The 21130-nt window shown below is 36.8% G+C and overlaps 1 protein-coding gene across 12 annotated transcripts in view; it reads left to right on the top strand.

Annotated features, from left to right (window-relative positions):
* The window catches only part of LOC135835594 (MAM domain-containing glycosylphosphatidylinositol anchor protein 1-like), a 378701-nt gene that overhangs the window by 102478 nt on the left and 255093 nt on the right, over window positions 1–21130 (top strand). For 10 of the 12 annotated variants that reach the window (XM_065349939.1, XM_065349937.1, XM_065349933.1 and 7 more), the window contains 2 exons: window positions 268–476; window positions 9213–9323. The exons of 1 other annotated variant lie outside the window; for it this stretch is intronic. In XM_065349939.1, the coding sequence (XP_065206011.1) occupies window positions 268–476; window positions 9213–9323 (320 nt within the window). The remainder of the gene's footprint in view (window positions 1–267; window positions 477–9212; window positions 9324–21130) is intronic. One more of the 12 variants, XM_065349940.1, reaches the window with a different exon arrangement.

The following is a 21130-nucleotide window of genomic DNA, read 5'->3' as shown; positions in this document are numbered from 1 at the left end:
ATAATTCTAATGATAATTACAATTGAAAAATGAAAGTCTCTTTTTCCGCCGAAATTTTTACAAAGAAGCGTGAATTTTGTTCAATTTGCTCCGTTTTGCTACTGCTATTGGCGTTAAAAACATGGACCGAGAATTAATTCCATATGCTTAATTGTAGTTACGAGTATGAATGAGAATCGTAACGTAATTCGATTTAATTGCGGTTCGTCAAAATATGCGTGTGGTGAATTTTATAGCCGACTAAACGATAATTTGGTGTTTTAACAGTTTCGACATTCGTAACCGAGCTCAAAATCAAGCAAAACTGTGGTCTTCTCCGGCGGCATTCGGTAACCGGGCCGTATTCCGAGCCAGTACGAAACCGGCTAAATTATATATCGAAAATATTCAGCTAGACGACGAAGCCGTGTATAGATGTCGAGTGGATTTCAAAAATTCACCGACGAGAAACGTCAAAGTGAATTTTACCGTAATTGGTGAGTTTTAGTATTTTTATTTTTGTTGAATTTTAAAATTTAGCTTATTTAGATGGTAACCTATTAGATATAATATGTACCTATTTGTACATATTACCCCTATGTACTACATCTATGCGGTGTTATGTATTCGAGTACTTACTGGGTATGTACCTCCAATTCCCAGACTGAGTTTGCTCTTATTTTCGGAACACCCAGTAAGTGTAAGCACACTACTCGTAAATACTGGTACATCATAGAGGATTCGAACTTACAAATACGTGTACGTTGCATATGTGTGTTTCTCTGTGATACGAGTACATTGGAGAAAAGGATATGCGGTAGCGGGAATGGTACCTACTTCTCTAATACGTACCTACCTATACACGTTATACGTTGGGTGAATTTTATAGCGATAAATTATTTGTAACGCTATTTGCAATAATGCATAATAAATTGAACTCTTTATAGGATAAAAGCTTTTATCAAATGTGTAAAATATGTACATCGTGAGATAGTGTGCCTTTATCTACACATCGGGTTCGCGAATATCGCGGCAGGGTAATGTAGGGGGAAGGAGTTGCGTCGTATTCGTACGTAGTAGATTCTATGAAATCTGTAGGTATATCTAAATGTATTCATTTTCTTATGAAAATAACTCACCTAAGTAATCAATTCTGGGCTCTTTTGAGAGTAAACAATACCGCGTCGAGTTATGTGCTCGTTTCATACCTCTACAATATAACCCCCTTCCATTCATTATTTCTCTGCAGTCGAAGGGGTGTGTTCAGAAGTATTTTTTTTCACTGTCACCTGAATGGACATAATCCTGCAAACAGGCTGCTACTTAATATTACGTTTACTGTTAACTCGTGGGTACGAGGGAGATGATCGAGCTTTCGATCGCTGGAAAGCTGCACACGACACTAGCAGAGGTTGTCTGGTTACATATTTTTTTATTCATATCGTCGAAAAAACTTCAGGTATAAGTTGAGGATAGGGACTTATGGTATTAGAGTGTACCTTATTTTGCAGAGTTGTAATTTTTCTACCTCTCACATCTAATAATTTGTTACTTCGGATGAGAAAATTATTCACTATTTTTTATATTTCTCCTGTCTGTATAAAAAGTGTTACCGGTAGCACCCCCCACCCTTGTTGAAAAATATGAAAAAAAAATTTTAGGCGCCTGAATTTTTCTAAATAATCTTTTTTTTTTCAAGAAAAAGCTTTCCCCTGCCCTTCAAACCCCAATATTAAAAAAGTCAAAATCAGAGGAAATTTTTAAAAATATCTCAGTTTGACATTAGAATTGTTCTACATATCCCCTCTTCAAGGAAAAACCTTCGTTGGACCCCCAAATTACGTTGGCTCTCTTGTGTGGAGCCCTTCCCCCAAATTTGGGGAAAATACGCAAAGATGAAAAATTGATGTCTATCGAATTTTTTTGAACATTTTTCATTTATAGGCAGAATATATCTTAATAAGCTCTTGTTTTCATGAAAAACAATCCCCCGGTCTCCCAAATGATGTTGATTCCCTTATGTAGGTACTTGATGCTCCTCGAAGTCGAAAAAAATTCCTCCAAAAAAAGGAAAAATTGATATCTGTATAAATTTTTTGAAAATGTTTCATTTCTAAGAGGAGTATTTTCAAATGACCACATTGATGTAAGTCTCCTTGTACAGAACTCCCCCCCCGCCCCTCGAAAAATTTCGAAAAATTGCTGCGTGTACTTAAGCATGAATTATTTGAAAATTTTTCATCCGAGATGATTCTTTTTTCATGAAAACGATGAAAAACGTTCCTTCAGTCCCGCAACAATGACATAGAGTTGAAAAAATCAAAAAAATTGAACAAATTTGTGTTTTTAAAAAAAAGTTATCTTCTCAAAAAATGGCATTTCTTCAAGAAAAGGCCCCCTCACTTGTTTGATGTTTCATTTTGATTACGGATATTGGCAATTAACGCCGAAAGTGATAAATTACTGAAAACAGTCTCTTTTGGTCCCGCAAGCTATAATCTTGGCTGGGTAAACTCAGTTATTGAAGTTTTTGCGCGAAAAAAATCTATTGTACAAATAATTTCTTTTTTTTACAGGCCGTTGTTTTCTCGTCAATGATGATTTAAAATTTTGAAGCGGGATTCATAAAAATTGTCGAGCAATTTTTAAATAGTACAATAAATTTTTTTGGAATTCAATTTTTTTAAATCAGACATCTTTCTATCAACAAGAAGTGTAACTGAAAAATCAGATTTTTTTTTATAAATTGTTGCTACATGTCTGAGGTGAGATTACGTTGATTATTCCATCAAAAGTTGTTCAGTTGAATGTTCTAATTTACGAGAAATTTTTTTGACTTCTTTTTAATAGAAGTGTAGTAGGTACATTCCCACTTTATAAATTATGAAAAAGATCAAGAAATGAGAAATCAGCTTCAAGTTGATATTTAAAAGCGAACTTGGCAACCAATGCAGCCATTCAACCAATAATATGATGAAAGAAAGCTAGCAAATGTAAAAAAACTAGCAAAAACTATCTTGCAATCAGAGAATTGAAAAAAAATTGAAAGACGTGGAAAATATTTTTATTTTTTGAGAAAATGGATAAGTTCCACTTTTTCATCATGCGGAAGAGTCAAAAATATTCAACAGTATTTCTAATGAAAATTGACCAAATCTAAGGATTGGAAGGTAAAAGAAAATGTACAAATGTCAATTTTTCGGATTTCATTTTTACATGGTTGGATAAATTTTTCTCTTGCAACTCGACAACTTCAGCGCGTTGACGAGAATATTTTTTTCACATGTAAGTAGGTAAGGTACGTATGAATAATAAGAGCTCTCCCCTCGAATCCACAGGTTAGTTATGAGTTAGAAATAGGGGACTAAAATTGGTATATGACTTGATTTTATTACCTAAGTAGGCCGTAGGGACTTGACTGAGGTGTTGAAACTACAAATTTCACAATTTTAAAAATTTTGTCTGATACTTCGATTTTTTCATATTTCATAAAATTGGGGAGCTCATCGGTATCACTTATTTTTCACCGAAAGGGCTGAAAATTTCATGGTGTGATTTTCTCTCCTGAAGTAACAACTTTAGGAGGTGGGAGCGGAAAAGAACGAAAAAAAATTTCCGCTTTAGGTGCCTATTACTCGTAGAATAAATAAGATACACCCTACTAGGTACTCGTACACACAGAATGGTAACGTGTGTTGCGATGAAAGCAGCTTCGTCGTCAATGACATAGCGACGGTGTTAGTTTACAAAGTTGTTGTAACTTTTTACCTTATAAACTTTCATATTAGACCGAGGTAAATTGAAATTTTAATAAAAGCGTATTTTGTGTCATTAAAGAGGAGCAGGTAGCTTTATTTTTAGAAATATAATTCGCCGGTACTTTATTACGGCTTATTATTATCTTGTGTAAAATTGCATCCCCCAAGTGGTAATAGTGCGAAAGACTCGTGTAAATGGGACTCTGTAAGAAATACCTACACGAGTACGTTGTACTATGTACCTACCAACTATACCATGCTACCTACGGTATTCACCTGCGTCTACCTTTGTGTACGTATATAAATGTTGATGTACTTTTGCAGGTACCTACGTCTACATTTGACCTGGTGTAATTAATACGTACGTCTATGTACGTTAGGTATTTTATGTAGCAGGTATAATTTAAAGGCGTGAAATTCAACAGACGTTACACGTACGTGTAATTAGGCTGAGGACTATTTAACATCGTAAAGTATCAGTATGTCGTAAGAATTATTCTAAAAGTTTTACTCGCTATAACGTAATTACCGGAGAATAAAATTTTATTCGCGTGTTTTTGATAATGCGTAGAATTGCGCCTTCGTCGTAAGCCTGTCAGTGTTTTCTTTTTTTTTTGTTTCATTTCCCTAACATGGCCCAAAAGAAGTTTAAAATTATGAAGCGAGACGTTTATGAAAATGTGAAATTGGTGTGTGTAAATTTTATGCGAGCAGTAAGTTTGAGTAAATGTGTCCTTTTCATGGACTATAGCTTGAAAGGTGGAATTTGAAAGTTTACTTACTCTTTTCATGTTACCCATTATAATTATCGTCAAATTGCTTGTCCATTGCGTTTACTTATTTTATAAACAATCTTAAATTGATGTCTAGACCTCACGTACTGTCAAAATTGATTGCAGTGGTCGTTCAAATTCCAAATGAATTTGAATGAAAATGGCCAAAAAACTGTTGTAAGTACATATTATAGCTTCTCTATTGAAAGTTGGCCGCGTTAGTTACCCCAAAACATCATGCAAATACACGACCATAAAAGCTGAAAACTTTGAACATTTTTAGAAACAATACCATGAAAGAAAATGCATTGCGAATTGGCATTGGGCTGGGTTTTAAGGTCATTGACTTTTTTAGGGGTCGTGGAGTTCATATTTTTGAAATTTTTGAACAATCAAATTTCACAACTTTTCTGTCGAGCCTCTGTATAGTTTCCTTATTATGGTTAATTTCTCTCGAAGAGTACATACATAAAAGTGACCTAATTTATATCACTGTAAAACAGTTGTGCTGATATTGAGGAATTCGATTTCTGATTTCTTTTCCAATATGTTAAGAACCAATCCTAAATTAAATATGTGCAGCTCGAGGCGAATGCGCTGTGTACCTATTTTTCAGCTTGCATATTTTCTTCTGACAGCCTAGATAAGTATGCAGTGACACCTTTGTATATTTTGATATGTCGATCTCGATATCTTCATTCAATTTTAAGGTTGCCTTCAAGCACGAATACTTTTGCCATAGTGATTTTGGGCAGTATATTGTCTTATTGTTAGACAAATATGTCGATTTATAAGGAAATTATTTTTAGCTTTTGTTCGAGAAAAAAAGTTTGAAATTTTTTGAGGAGTAGGTAATCAAACAATTTACAATTACTCAAGTTGGTCAGCATAGATGTACTCTCCGAGGGTAATTAACCACGATAAAAAGACGAGTGAAGATTGTTGAAATTGATATCTTCAAAAATATTAATACTTGTACACTGAAAAAAATAATTTCGAAACAGTGCACTTATCCCTCAGAATTAAGGTAATGATTGAACTAAATCTGGGTAAAAACGAAACTTACTGCATTAAATGTAATCATTCCCGCTTTTCAAGCATTGAATCTGCCTTTTCAGGAAATGAGCACATGAAATCAATGCAATGATATCCAATCAGATGGGTGTATTCATTGCATATAATATCATGTATTGGTTTCCGAAATCGAGGTAATGATTACATCAAATCGAAGTAAAATGACAACGTACTGTTTTTCAAGCAATCATTCCAGTTTTTTTCGGTTTTCAACACACTTTTTAAAGTAATCAGTACATTGCAGAAATGTAATGATATTCAATCGGATATATGTAATCGTTCCTTACAAAACAGTGTATCTGTTTCCAAAATTGAAGTTGTGATTGCATGAAAATGAAGTAAAATGAAGACTTGCTGCTTTCCATGCCTGTTATAGCATTCATAAAAATTATGAATAATTTCTTTAAAATTTCAGGATTTGTGTCTGAATTCTTCTAACAGTATTTTTGAAAGAAAAATCTCCCTTTGTCCCCCCAAAGAAATGTTAGTTAGGTTTAGGTAGCCCTTTTCAAATAGCAATGTAATGGACTGAATCCCAGGATTGTGATGCAAAAATATGAAAATTGTTTTTTTTTATTTTTCACATTTTTTTATAACTTGAGAGAGGACTTTCCCAGTACGACTTGATACTGATAAAATATTCAGTAATGTTTTTTGTTTTTGTAAAAGCCAAAAAAACAAAGACCAGCTGGAGTTTGGGCTCCAGGAAGTTTCCAATTTCCAAAATGTTGTCCAGTAGCCTACATTGATTTTTTTATATTTTGTGAAACAGGAGGAGGGGGCTCAAGCTCCCTGGCATCACTCATTTTTTTTACAAAGGTGGTTAAAAACTCCATGGCTTAATTTATCTCACTCGAGCTAACAATTTCTGGGGAGGGACAAGCAAAAAAAAAATTGAGAAAAAAATCCAAAAAGCATAAACAAAAGTGTGAAATTTTAATAGGGGGGACAAATTAGGATCACTTTTCTAATTATTTTGTGAGATCTTTAAAGGTTAATATTAAGAGTGATGATGATGATCTAGAATTGACACCCTGATTCAAGATTTGGAACATAAAACATAACCTTACCTAAATAGAGTCTGCCTCAATATTTGTGAGGTCATGAAATTTCTGTGAGAACTCATATGATTGTCCATCAAAATATTTCATAAAAAATTATGGTACTGTAAATACTACTGAAACTTCATTTGCTTCTCTGCACAAATACACAAAAATATTGCTCCCACGCCTATTTTGTACATGACAAAAATTTTCAGACACGCAAATATGTCCTTCTAATGCCCTCATCGCTGTAGTGCTCTGATAGCCGAATAGGTAGGACAGGTAGTTAGGAAACGTAGGGTCCCCAGTTCGAATCCCCATGAGGTATAGGTGACAGATTTTTCGTTAAAAGTGTTGATCATAAAAAATTCTAAAAAATGCGAGTATAACAGTAGTGAAAATCATTATCAGATTGACTCATCCCTACCCCTTGTTTTTAATTTTTGAAAATTAATGTATTCAGCATCCGTTTTTATAGGGAATTTGCGATAAGATGGAGAGTACCTTGCACAAGGGATTCATTACATTGCACAATGACACATCGCGTGTCCTTCAAATGTATGTAGTAGTGCTAGTAGCCATTGCTGCGAGAATGTAATGAATCCCTCATGCAAGATCTCACTACATTGATTCCGTCGTATCCCAAATTTCCTACGAAACGGGCATTGAATACCTTCTTTTTGAGGCACTCAGTACTGTTCATTTTTTTCAGTGTATGTACTCTTCGAACATGAAAAAGGTCAATGGCCTCAAAAACCAGATGTATTACTTGTGTATGAGTTGTGTAGTAACCAATACCAATTCGCAATTGTATTTCACTTTTTCATTGACATGATTCCAAAATTTACAAAGTTTCCAGCTTTCAGAATCGGTTTCCACCTCCTAACTGATATTTTGGAGGGATGCGGGATGCTGGGGGGTGGGGGGTAATAGATAATTGATTCCAGAAGGGCTGAATGACGATTTTCAACCTAAAAACAGCGGTTGTATTTTCATCGAATCAGCTTCATTAAGTAATCATGGGGTGAAGTTGTGGAAATTTCAAGTCCCTACTCAATTGGCATCTTCCAGCTTAAAGATGTACTTTAGATGAGCAAAAAAATTTTGTTGAACTAAATTAAATTTACCCTAAAATGAAAAAGACAAATCACCTATGTGAATTTAATTGTACATATTGGCTCATCGCTTTTCTCTTTTGATTATGGAATTGCAAACCTGAGGATAGCGAGCATATCCGTGAAGTCTTTTCAAAGCGTCTACTAATGAGCGCTAGAACATGTAGATTTATTGGGTAATTGATTCAAAAATCTGTTTTCATCGTTTACATAATTATCACGATACAATTTTATACATGTATGTATATACTAGGGTGGTCCTTAACTACATGGCAAAAAAAAATGTGCGAGTTTTTCCGCTCCCACCCCCTAAAGTGTTAACTTCTGGTGAGAAAGTAATTCCCTATTTTTTATTTTTTCCATTTTCGTAAAATTCGGGCTGCAGTGAGCCCCTCAATTTTCAAAAATTTCAAAATTTTGAGTTCCATTGTCTCTAAAAGGAACCTTTTGAGTAAAATAGACTCTCATGACGATTATAGTCCTCTCCTATGAAAACCAAGCTGACAGAATAGCTAAAATACAAATTTCATCTTTTCTGAGAGGGTCAGCTTGGTTTTCATAGGAGAGGGCTACAATCGTCATGAGAGTCTATTTTACTCAAAAGGTACCTTTTAGAGACGATGGGACTCAAAATTTTGAAATTTTAAAAATTTTTCTTTGAATTAGGTTTTTTTCAAATTTTTGAAAAATGGAAAAAATAAAAAATTGGGAATTATTTTCTCACCAGAGTTTACCACTTGGGGGGGGGGGGGTGGGAGCGAAAAAAATCCCAACTTCAAAAATAAAAACCACCCTAATATGTAGGACGTGGGTAGGTACCTACTTTTTATTTGGGTCTCATACTCATATTTTTCCATAATTCGTAAGTTAGCATTTTTCTTCATCCCATTCGCATCGTTACGCGAATCTCGATAATTGCCAGCACCGATAACCGAAAAGGACTCGGTTCAAGCGTTGATATTGTCAATTTTTAATTAATTTTTTGGCCGTCATTATCGCGAAATTGAAATACGAACTCGTAATTTGTCGCTTTTCCTGCGGTACTTTGCGCCATATATCGTGTTAATCCTGCCCTCTCTACGTTCGTCTCTCTGCCGAGAGGAACATATGGGAAAAATTGTGTACGGTGGTCGTTGATGGTAGCTGTTCATCTCGGGCACGTTAAGCTCTTTTTAAATTTATCTCGGCGACGGTGCGTGGTACCGGAGAGCGAGCTGGTGCGGTACAACGACGTTATGTATTTTAAAATGCAATTCGGTGCAGGTGTTTTACGCGTACGAGGAAGATAAATTTTCAATTTGGCCAACAAAACGTGTAACGTGTGTATAAATAGCGTGTACTTAGTCGACTATATCTAGCTGTACTATTTGCTATACGAGTATACGACGAGACACGAAGAGCGGTGTCGAATGTCGGTTGCAGCGAAAATGCATATTTAATACGACGATGTTTCGTTTACGGTTGTTACAGTTCTTCCAAATAGTCCGGTGATATATAACGCTCAGCGTCAAGAAATCGAAACACTTTTGGAGGGTAGCAACGAAGGAAGCATATTAAGCTTAAGTTGCGAAGTTTCCGGAGGTAAGTTTAATTAAAACGTATTTAACAGATTGAAAACTGTTTAAATTGCACACCGCGCCGCGCGCATTTCGAAATTATTCTCGTTAGCACGCGGTGACTGAGAGAGATGTGTATTCGCAGGTGCTTAAAGTATATAATACGGTGCACGACGATTGAAAAGGGTTCGCGGAGGGGAAGGGGTGGACCAGTTGCAAACATTTAACGATTTTTTAAATTCGGTTATAAGCCAGAGGATTTGCCGAGACGATGAAATGGGTGTAGGAATGAGAGACGTGGAGTGTAAGACTGTCTAGCAAATTTCAGCAAAAAGGTGCGTAATTTTGGCAATTGTTGCAAATACGAGTAAAAAATATCTGGAGAAAAGTAAGATTTTTGAAATTTTCTACATGAAAGCGAAAATTTTTATTAATTGTTTTCGAAAAACAACTTCATGAGGTAGGTTTGACAAAGACAAGACTCTTTGATATTTTTGGCAGAAAGCGAGGTAATGAATATTTCAGCAGAAAGCAGAAGGCAGACTTTCTTGCAATCAGTGTAAAAATCATTTTCATAAAATAGTTACTCTGAGCAAGAGATTACGATAGTACTCCCCATGTAGTAGTGATTTCTTTATAATATAGTTACTACTTGAATCGGTTAATTAAGAAACTGCATAAGTCCAGTTTTGGCACATTTCACTTTATTGTCGTTTATTACTAATTCGGCCCGGCCGCGTCGATTGGTGGTGTCGAAACGCGCCATCTCGCGGCAGAACATGGAGATTTTGATACCGGTTTTTCATGAAACAACATAACTCCACCTCAGTTTTTCATGAAACAACATAACTCCACCTCAGTTTTTCATGAAACAACATAACTCCACCTCAGTTTTTCATGAAACTACATAACTCCACGCATTTTATCAAAACAGAATTCTCCACGAGTATACGTTTTTTGGACATCTTATGGTTTGAAAATGGAAGTCCAAATGTTCCAAAAGTGATAAACACCTTAAAATACGTTGAAAAATATTCGAAAATTACGATTTCATTCACCAACTACGATTTTCTGACCAAATTTCGTCGAGTTATTCATGAAACAACATAATTCCAAAAACTTTGATGCGCACTCACTGCCACAGCCTTCATCGGCGAATTCGGCTAATAGGTGGAAAAGGTGTGTAATGTGACAGTATTAAACATACTGCAGTGGTACAATTCAATATTTCGAGGAACCGAAGTAATTAAATTTTTTGTGTCTCCTGAAAAGTTGATTTTTGGGACTTATGCAGTTTCTTAATTAACCGATTCACTTACAATATTAGTTACGTACCTAGTATTGGTTTGATTTTTCATTTTCAAACTAGGTATTGAAGTTTTTGACTCGTAACATAGCAACATAGTGCTGCCCATGGCTGAAAACCAGATGGGGCAAATATAAATTTATTCTGTCGAAAATTTGACCTTATTGTTATTTGTCAATGGTCATATAGCATTTAGGGCATGATTTGGTATCATGGAAGCCTCATCCCGTCTTATGAGTTTTGAATTTTTAATAAATGAAGCTGTATTCAAATTTGGTTTTAAAGAAGAAGTACTAGTTTCATCATTTTCTAATGAAAGTTTGAACATGCTGTGGGCAGTGCATCCATTTGGTAGTAAAGTTGCAGCCTGTCCAGTGTCCATGCTACAGCTATACAGGGTGCCCAGAAATATCGTGAACCCTAAAAAAGTTTTCTGTTGAATATTTTGGTTGGTCACAGTGAATTATAATAATGATAGTACATGATTGGTTGTTGGACTGGAGAGATAACATTACACCAATCATACTTATGCATCTATTTCACGTTGCCAACCTATATTTTTAATGAAAAACTTTCTTTGGGTTTCACGATATTTCTGGGCACCCTGTAGTTTGGTATCCTCAAATTTTGACATTGCTCTAACGGACATTTGTATACTTACATAAGTCTTCCCAGTACCTCCTGGGCTATCGATGAAGAAGACGTGGGTGGAACTTTCAGAGTTATGAGTAGAGTTCATAATCTTTTGAATAATTGTGAGTTGCTGTGGATTAGCAGATTCAATATAATTATTATAAATTTGTTGATCATTGAGTGGAGCTGTTAAATCAATGGATATTTCATGTAGTTTAGGTGAATTCAACTGTTCAATGACTTGTTATGTGATTTGGAAGTTGGATTTATGTCTCTTAATGCCATAACTGATAGCATATTCACGATGTATGTAATCTTCTGATGAATGAGTTTTAAATGAATTCCATAATGAGTTAATGTTGAATGGATTTTGAAATAGGCAAATGTATGCACATAGTTCATGCATTTGGTTAGGCATTTGAAAATTACTCGCCTCATCAAGACATTTATACCACTTATGATCATCTTTTAATACTCGTAGGTTTCGTGCTATTGCAGCTTCTTTAAATGTTGGATAAACAATTCCTTCAAATGTTTTAATGTCTTCAAAGTTTCTTGCACCAATAACATGAAGCATAACAGTATTCGTAAGAAGTAACGCTCATTTTCTTACTTCCAGGTAGTAACTTTAGTAAGAGTATAGTGTGAATGTCAATGACTTATTACTTAGAATGTTGGCAATAATTCTACGCGTGTGCGCTGTGTGGTAGTTGGGTAGGCCGGAAATTGGAAAACTTGTTCTTCCGGGAAGATATTAAAATGCAAAAAAGAAAAATCGGATCGATTAATACCTTCCGATCGCGCTGTGGCCATCAATTTTTTTAAAAATGACAAAAATCAACTTTTTTTAAAATTGCAAAAAAAAAACATCAAAAAATAATGCTCTCAATCGTTTTTTTTTTGGTTGTTAAGACTAGAAAAAATGACAGGCTTTGTTTCGGAATTTTTCTGATTACTTCAAAATAGGAGCAACAGCCATTTAAAGTTGAAAAAAAATCCAAAACAATCATTTCTGGTCTATATAATGTAGAAAAAGACATACAATTTTATTTGAGCCATTTCTGGTAATTTTTACAATTTTTGAAAAAAATGATTTTTGCGAATTTTTGGAAAAATTGATGCATCTTGCCCGACGACGGAAGGTAACGTATTCAACTATTCATCAATCAGATTTTTCTTTTTTGTATTTTAATACGTATGTTCCCCAAAAGGCAAAAAACTCAATTTTGTAATTTTCGACCCACTTAACTGTGTAACCGGTTCTAATTTGTCTACTGGATAGGATTGTGCTGGAAGTGGAAAGTTGAGGGCAATAATTAATTTTGAACAGTCCTGAGATCAAATTTCTCGACGTCTCGATCTGCACAAGGTGCCTTATCGTGTCCCATTTTCGTTTTCGTAATAAAATGAGCACGTGATACTTATGTTAGAAGCAATTTCTGAAACTCACCTACTTGCGAGGTTGCTGTCCCAAAATTATCTAATTCGAAGCCCAAATTTTTCTATCTCAGCTTACAAAGATACCTACTTACCTAGTAATAGGGTATCGTTGGCACATTGCATTTATTTGAAAAAAATTTCAGGAAAAAAAACAACCATTGAACCAATGTATTAAAAAAAGACTGCGGATGTTTAAACAATGTGTATTGAACACGGTAACAAAAGCAATCTATATGAGTTCCGTTGCGGTTGATAATCCGCATTCGCTTGTCATGCCGACGAAAGGGTTTGTGTGTGTATTAGTAGAGCTTTTTTCCCCCATTCGTTTCAGCATCGTTGAACTTGGCGTATTTATTAAACTATACGCCGTCGATGAGATGGCTTAAAACGATTACACAAAACTAGTGTACCAACGTAAACCTGCGGATTTTCCGCGTAACCTGTATCCGCACAGATCGTTTTGGAATCATCGTGGTGGTTGGTTACGTAAAATGACAATAAAAGTGGAAAATCACCGTGGCCATGCCAGAAAGTCAAATTCGAAAACCTCGCTGTTTACATTTTCCAAGTGTATACTAAATTCGATTGAATAATATCACGAGCTGGTATTACCTACGCGTACGAATGCCTATCTGTGAGAGGCCTTCGTATATTAAAGAAGGTGCTGAAAGAGATGAGAAAATTATATAGCGTTTTTCTTCGACTCGAGCAGCAGGAGGGTTGTGTACGTATAGAAGGAAAAAGGTAATGTAATTTGTTCGTTGTACGTATATTATACGATCGTTTTACGTCCCTGTATATGTGATGGTGTTGGCGAGAGAAGAGAGGAAATACGAGCGAGATAGATATACCGACGTTCGCGTGTAATCAATTGTCTGTTGCACGAATAGGATTACACCGAGCGAGTACGAGATGAACGCTGTGTGGAGGAGGATATAGGTAGCAGCAAAAGCACGAGTATGATGAGCACGACGAGCAGGATATACATACAAATAAAAATGAGAGTAGAAGGTACCGCGGTAGTAGAGGTACCGGTACGTGAAATTGTCTAACTCGGATCCCTGATGAGTAATGCGTCAAGCTGTGGAGATATTTTCAAGGTCGTTGTGTCTCCGCGTGTTTCGCAGTCAGTGGCTCAAAATACTCGTACATACCTTACCTACTTCTACGTGTAGTGTGTATTTTATGTGTATGGTATAGTCGGTGGATCGGCGCTCGGTGCTTGGGTAATTCATAACTTTCTCGGACGGATGAGAGATTTTCAACATTATTAATCTGCTAAGTAGAATGAACTTTGGTTATATATTGCCGTAAGGTGAGCTGAATTTTGGAGACGGTTTAGACGACCTTTTGACCTCGATGTTGCTGTATCCGAGTTCCGGGATGATACATCCTAGAATGCTGAGTTTGGGTACTGTTTTCCGTCGAATTTTTTTTTGATTCAGTTTCATTTTTTATTTTATTTCATTTTTCTGTAATAATCGTTGAATTTTTTATGAAATTGTCTGTGAGTGGTGATGGGGAGGAGAGGATTGGAAATTTGATGGGTCGTAGCACTCTCGAGTCGGTCTGTTCTAATATGATTTGCACATCTGATAGTGATTAATGGAGCATCCACTTGAATTCAATTTTCATGTTACTAATCATGAAATAATTTTAGAAAATGTGGTAAAAATTGTCGATCTTTTGAGTATTATTGATTTCCAAGTTGATCCAACACTTTCGTTTGGAGTAATTTCGAACATGTCGATTTCTTTGCATGAGTTAGACGTTGGAGTATTTTTACCCAGCAGGAAAAATAATCACTTTCATAAAAATATTGCTACCTATTTTTAAAATTTAAAGACATCTGTAAAACTGCTTGTCAAGGTTTTCACCGATTCTTGTGTATGAAAGTGTCTCAAATGACTCAAAAATATGCCTTTTTTGACGAGAAATGCCACGTGAATCACGTAATCAGATATGGCGCCTGGCGCAGAATCCGCTTCTTGAATTCGCAGCGTTATTATTGGCCTCTCAATTCACAATGTGCATATTATTTGAAGTATTTGCTAGAAAGATAAGAATTATTCGGGATTATTTGAGGAGGTTGGTTACAAAGTTATACAAACGCCACTTCTACAAAAATCGAGTTAGATATTGATTCTTATAGGATTTTTAACGCTCTTTTCATTACCGAGGTCTGTTATTTTCAATATAATACGTAAAGGGGTAAAAAACGCGCTCAAACGTTTTGCCTTAGTTTCAAACACAGACATGTGCAAATTGTCTCAACTTCAAAAACAGACATATCCAGGATATGTCTGTTTTTTGAAACTAAGATGTAGGATATGTCTCATTTTGAAACTAAGATAATGTTCACATGTCTGTGTTTGAAACTAAGGCGCAACTTTGATCGCGTTTTTTGACCTTTTATGTACTATTTTGGAACTAAGGGACCTCAGAAATGGAAAGAGGATTAAAAATCCTATACGTACCAAAACCAAACTGATCTAGACAGCATCAATTTCAAATTATCTTCATCTTGGTTTCAAAATCGGACAAGTGCATTTTCAGATTCTTATTATTAGTGGTGGGGGGTGATGATGGAAGGATATTTTTTGTATTTTTGTTACTCAGTATCATCACTACAATTTGTCAAATATCCCTCGCCTTTACAATGCTGTATATTTTTGTAACAAAAAACATAGATTTTCTCAAACTCAACCCTGTGGCGTATGTCTAATTTTGTATAACCAAGCTTCTCATTTTTTCGGAAAGCCCTGGATTTTTCAAAAACGGATTTCTCGTGAATCGTGGTTGAAAAACGACAGTTTTTTTGTCATTGAGTTGGTTTATTATTTGATTCTTGTTTGAGAAACTTGATAAGAAACTGAAAAAATTTACCTGAAACGGAAGGAGAGAAAGACCTTAAGTAGCCACCAACGAAACGAGAGCTATACGAAATTTATTACACACCCTTAAATTTATACTCGAACCCACGACTATCCGATGCGACTCGACAGCTGCGATAGCTATGTCAAAAAATCTTGAATCTCGTAGAACTCGTCATATAGATATGTGTTACCATAACACCAAAGATGCGTTGAAAAAAGGCGAAATCGTAATAAAACATATCGCATCTGAAAATAATTTAGCCGACTTACTCACGAAACCATTAAGTCGAGCTAAAATAGATAAACTAATTGAAAATTACTTACTTTAGCTCATGAAGCTCGTTTTCCTCGTTTTCCTCTGGTCTTGAGTGAAATCCTCTTGTCACTGGTATATTAAAGTTTGAGAAATATCGTAATAACTTAATAAGTTTTATAATTATTCATTGTTATATTTAGGCGTTCGTATTTACTTAATCGAATTAGTTACTTTAATGTTTAAAAGGTAAATTCGTCGTAATCGCCATTGTTTATTTTATTTACTTTGAAATATTTAGTTGTAGTTATTTTCCAGGGGGTGGTGTTGACTGTGTAAAATAACTACCTATTAATCGACCTACCTAAGATTGTGTAATTACGACTAATTACGTTATGTACACTTAACGGTACATCATATGTTACGACGATTGTTCTTTTTAATAGCCTTTTAATAGCTTTTGTTTCTAGATCTAATTAGAAACTAGCCGAATACCGTATGCATTCTTTGAGACTAAGTGAAATTATCTACATATAAAAATTCTGAGCCGCCAGCAGTGCAAGGACCTGAACCAGAAGTCCTCCGAGTGAGGTCACTTTTGAAAAAAAAAAGTGGGTTTTTCTATTTTTGGTTAAAATCTAATCGAAAACAAACAGACCATCAAAGCCCGTTTAAAATTACTTCTTCGTTCGTCGACTTTTCCGAGGCCACAATATCGTCTGTCTCCGACCGCTCCTCCTCGTCGCTTTCGTCGAAGCGAGCTCGAATGATCCTGGTCCTCTTCTTCTTTTGACGCGTTTGAGTACTTTTTAATTCCTGAAAAAAGGAGTCATTGAAGAATATTAGTTGGATATAATTGGCACCTACATATACAAGTCCAAGTAGTCATCGCGCAAATGTTCGGAATTGCACGCTCTACCGCGTGCTGCTCAGACTGAAAACGAGCTTGGTTGGCTTGTCAGGTACCTACCAAAAAGCTTCGCAAAGTCCGGAAAAATTCTTCGGGGAATTTTCGGGAAATGTTCCCGAATGAATTCCCGGAAGAATTTTTCTGGACTTTGCGAAGCTTTTTGGCACCCGACAAGCCAACAAAGCCCGTTTTAAGTCTGAGCAGGCATGATAGAACATGCAATCAAACAGTTGCCAGAATTGGGCCGCGATGAACATTTGGACTAGACTACGTGGCTACTTACCGCTGCCCGGACAGACAGTTGTTGAGCGATTTTGACCGGAAATTTGGAAGAAGCTCGACAAATCTCTAACTTTGCTCGAAGACAGACTGTCTGTTGACTGTATGCTAGTGCATGTCATTAGTGATTGGTGAGGCAGTATAAGTCAACGTTATCTCGTCTTCATTGGACGAGACGACTTTCTTTGGTGACTGCTCCACCCCAGTGTCATAGGAAGACGAGGACAATAACTGACGATTGCGTTTCTGAGGAGTAGGGTCGTTTTCAGTTTCCTTCGATTCCTGAAAAAAGAATTCAAAGGCAGACAGATGTGTGGCAGTAACATAAATTGAATTAGAAAATCACTTTTTCTGTCGGAGCCTTATGCTGTGCCAACTTCTCGTGGTCCAGCGTTTGTTTCGGATCGAGCCCGACGAAGTAGCAGTCTGGCTTGGAGCAGGGATATATCAAAACTCCGTGGCCTCCGAACGGGTATATCGCTTTATAGAGCATTGGGAAATCTTACAAATAGTATTCGCTGCGCCGTACATTCATGTCAAATCACCACTAACAAACCACGGAGCAACTAACGAACTTGCAACTGAGTATGGTCGGAGCAAAATTCTGTTATTCGCCGGGCATCCGCTTGGAGCGCTAATGTCGCCACCCAATCAGCGCAGGACGAAGTGGTTTGTTGATGTTTATTTGACATGGACGTACGGCGCAGCGAATACTATTTGTAACATTTATACAATGCTCTATAGCTACCCGACGGCCAGACGTTCAGTGCAGGCGGCTTCGGGTCAGTCTCGGGCGACCTACATACATTGAAATACGTTTACTTACTCAATGTACCTATAAGTGAATAAACTACACGGCAATTAACTTACCAAACAGGAAAGGAATGGCTGCGAATGTACAGCTTTCCATTGCTCGTGGTTGTTTCGGTGCCAGCCCGGTGCTTCTTGTAAACGGTTTCGTTATCCCGATCCTAACTGATCGGTATCTTACCGGTTTGCACCAACCGCAGCCGGATGGCACCATCTTTTTCCACATCCTCCTTTGATTTTTCGCGCAACTTACATTGCTTTATTCGTTCCCGAACGTACTCTCGTAAGTTGGGATTCAGGAACGATCGCTTTGTCATTTGGTGCGCTTCCTCCTGGAACGACTTCTGCCGAACGGTGGGTACCGCATTCTCCTGGAACGGCTCCTGCCGTACGGGGGGTGCCTGTTTCTTTTTGTTCACATCATCGTCGTCCAATAAAATATTTTGGAATGTCACGAAGAGATCGGCCATGGCGCCCAATGTCACCTCCCGAAGCAACGCATCCTTCGCATTCTCCGGTTCTATACTCGCAACATCCGAGCGCATGATCCTTTAAAAAACGAAAATAAGATTAGATCTAATTGCTTTGTTAACGAGGTTATAATCGAATAAAAAATCATACTTACGAATTCGCTTCATTTTCATAGTGTTACGTCGAATTTCTTTAAGAATGCCGGTAATTTCTCTGCGTTTTAACCAATGGGCGAAATCACTTCGTCACCGGTAAAGTTCGACTAGAAAAACACACAAAATAAAAAATGGGGTTAGACAATATCGAAAAATTGATGAGACTTGTTGGCACAAATTTTCGAATACTTACAAAAGACGTAGTACTGTCGTCTTTCAATCTCTCCGTCGGGCTGTTTTCGTGTTCAAGGTCGACAATCGATTGGTCGAAAATATTTTTCGACATATCCAAATTGGTGTTTAATGGAACGTCGGTGTTCTGAATCTAGAAAAACACCAAATTAAAAAAGGTTTAGACATAGAATCTTACAGAAATCGTCGAAAATTGCTGACAGACAGTATGTCCGGGCACATGTGCGTATAAGCATACTAATCCCAGTGGTCATTGCGGCCCAATTCAGAACGTTAGGTATTGTGGGCTTTAACCTCAGCCTGAAAACGAGCTTTTTTTGGCTTGCTGGGCTCCAAAAAGCGTCGCTGAGCCCGAAAGATTTCTTCCGGGAAATGATCCCGTATGATTTCCCGGAAAAAGTTTCTTGGACTTGCGAAGCTCTTTGGTGCTCGGCAGGCCAACAAAGCTCGTTTTCAGGCTGAGAAGGCACGGTAGAGCACACAATACGAAACATTTTCCAGAATTGGGCCGCGATGAACACTTGGACTTGTATGTAGGTACCATTAATTATATCCAACTAATGCTCTAGCGCACCTTTTGGCCTGAAACGAGTTTTGTTGGCATTTTGTACTCCAAAAAACTTTGCAAAGACCAAAAAAGCTTCCGGGAAATCATCCGGGATTATTTCCCGGAAGCTGCCTGGAAGTTTTGAATATTCGAATACTCACAAACGATGTTGCTGCTTTATCCAATGATAGGTAAAATTCAGCTTCATAGCGGTACAGCGGGTGATTCCGATACAAAAAGTCCTTATCGTATTTCACCAAACCCATCCTTGCCATTACCGTTCTGTATTCATTATGGATGCACCGTAGTGTGTATTTATCGATTCAATTGCGAAACAGAAATATTTAACCGTACGACCGGCTTTTTGGGACTGGTCTACTTTTTGGGGGTCTCCGAACGGATTCCGAAGCGGAGGCTCATCTATCTCGCCAATATCCCACAATTCCTTTAAGTACCGCGTTCTTACCAGCACCAAGTTTCTCACCTGGAGAGGAACTTTAAAATTCTCGGGATCGTCGAAACGTTTCTTCTGTAAATACAACGTATAATCACCGACAAATCGGGGAAACTTGTTGAAGATGTAGAAATATTGTCTTACTTTCTTTTCCTTTGGCGTAGAACAAATCATTTCTCAAAGCAATAAATGATTCACACGTAATTATTTACCCAAAAACGTTGTAATGTTTGTGAAAATCATGAAAAAAATCAGTTATCAATTATCCAAACACCAACAAACTTCCCACAGAAAATTACCAAAATACTGTATGTCCCAAAACGTTTAGTTTGACAACGGACATATTTGAGTGCTACTTGCGTTGCGAGAGCAGACCCAGTGTTGCCAACCTAAAGAATATGACTCGATCTGCGATAACGTTGACTTGAGGTGAAAGTCCTATACCCGTTTGAAAAAAAAGTGGGTTTTTCTATTTTTGGATACTGTAATCTCTGCAGTATCTCGTCGGTTACTCGCTGAAAAGATACGATGTGAGTTTCTAAACGTCTTTACCCAATATAATTTGGAACTCCATACTACAGGGTGGCCCAGAAAAACCCTTTCACATTTGTTTTGCTCACTACTCCGAGAAAAACCCGCCTAGAGAAATGATTATAAAGTAAAAACATGCCAGTTACGAACCGTGTATTCAAATCAACATTTTGAATTGATTTCTTAAAGATAATACCGTTCAGATGTTGTGCCTGATTTTGCACACGATCAGTCAGGCGTTTTTGAAAGTTATCGAATACTTTTGTCAACATACTCGAAGTTATGAGGCTGCATTCGTGAATTATGTTGTTTCGGAGGTCGTCGAAGGTTCGTGGCTTGTTTACGTATACTTTTGATTTCAAATATCCCCATAAGAAATAGTCGCATGCCGACAAATCTGGCGACCTCGGCGCCTCGCGAACGCGAATAAATGGTTACCAAAATGTGAAAGGTTTTTCTGGCCACCCTGTACTTTTAAGCTTTTAACAGGCGCTTGAAGATGACGAATCGCGAAATTACGATTTCATACCGAATTTACCTACTTTGCTTTTTCAGAATGAACAATTTTTTTTTTACAAAAAATCAACATGGATTTCTGTCCAATAGGTAAGAATGCCTCGATTACCAACTTTTCGAGATCATTTTGATCAAACAATACATAATATTCACTTTTAAAAAAAAATGAATTTTGAAAATTTGATCAGAATCATCGAGAAAAACGCGTTACCTATTTATTTTGACCTGCTGAATATGAATCCAGCGTTGGTTTTTTGTAAAAAGAATTTCAAGTAAGTACTGGAAAAGTGCTATACCCATTGTTGATGAGAAATCGTAATTTTTTCATTTAGCGAATGTTCAAGCGCCTAATAGAGGATTAAAAGTGGTATCGAATTTATAAGTCAATGGGTCGGCGAGGTTTAGAGACTCGAATGGCAACTTTTCGAGTGGGGCGAGGTACTGCACAGATAACACTTC

Source organism: Planococcus citri, chromosome 2 (assembly GCF_950023065.1).
Source record: "Planococcus citri chromosome 2, ihPlaCitr1.1, whole genome shotgun sequence".
Classification (NCBI taxonomy): domain Eukaryota; kingdom Metazoa; phylum Arthropoda; class Insecta; order Hemiptera; family Pseudococcidae; genus Planococcus; species Planococcus citri.
This window is presented reverse-complemented; position numbering and strand designations above follow the sequence as displayed.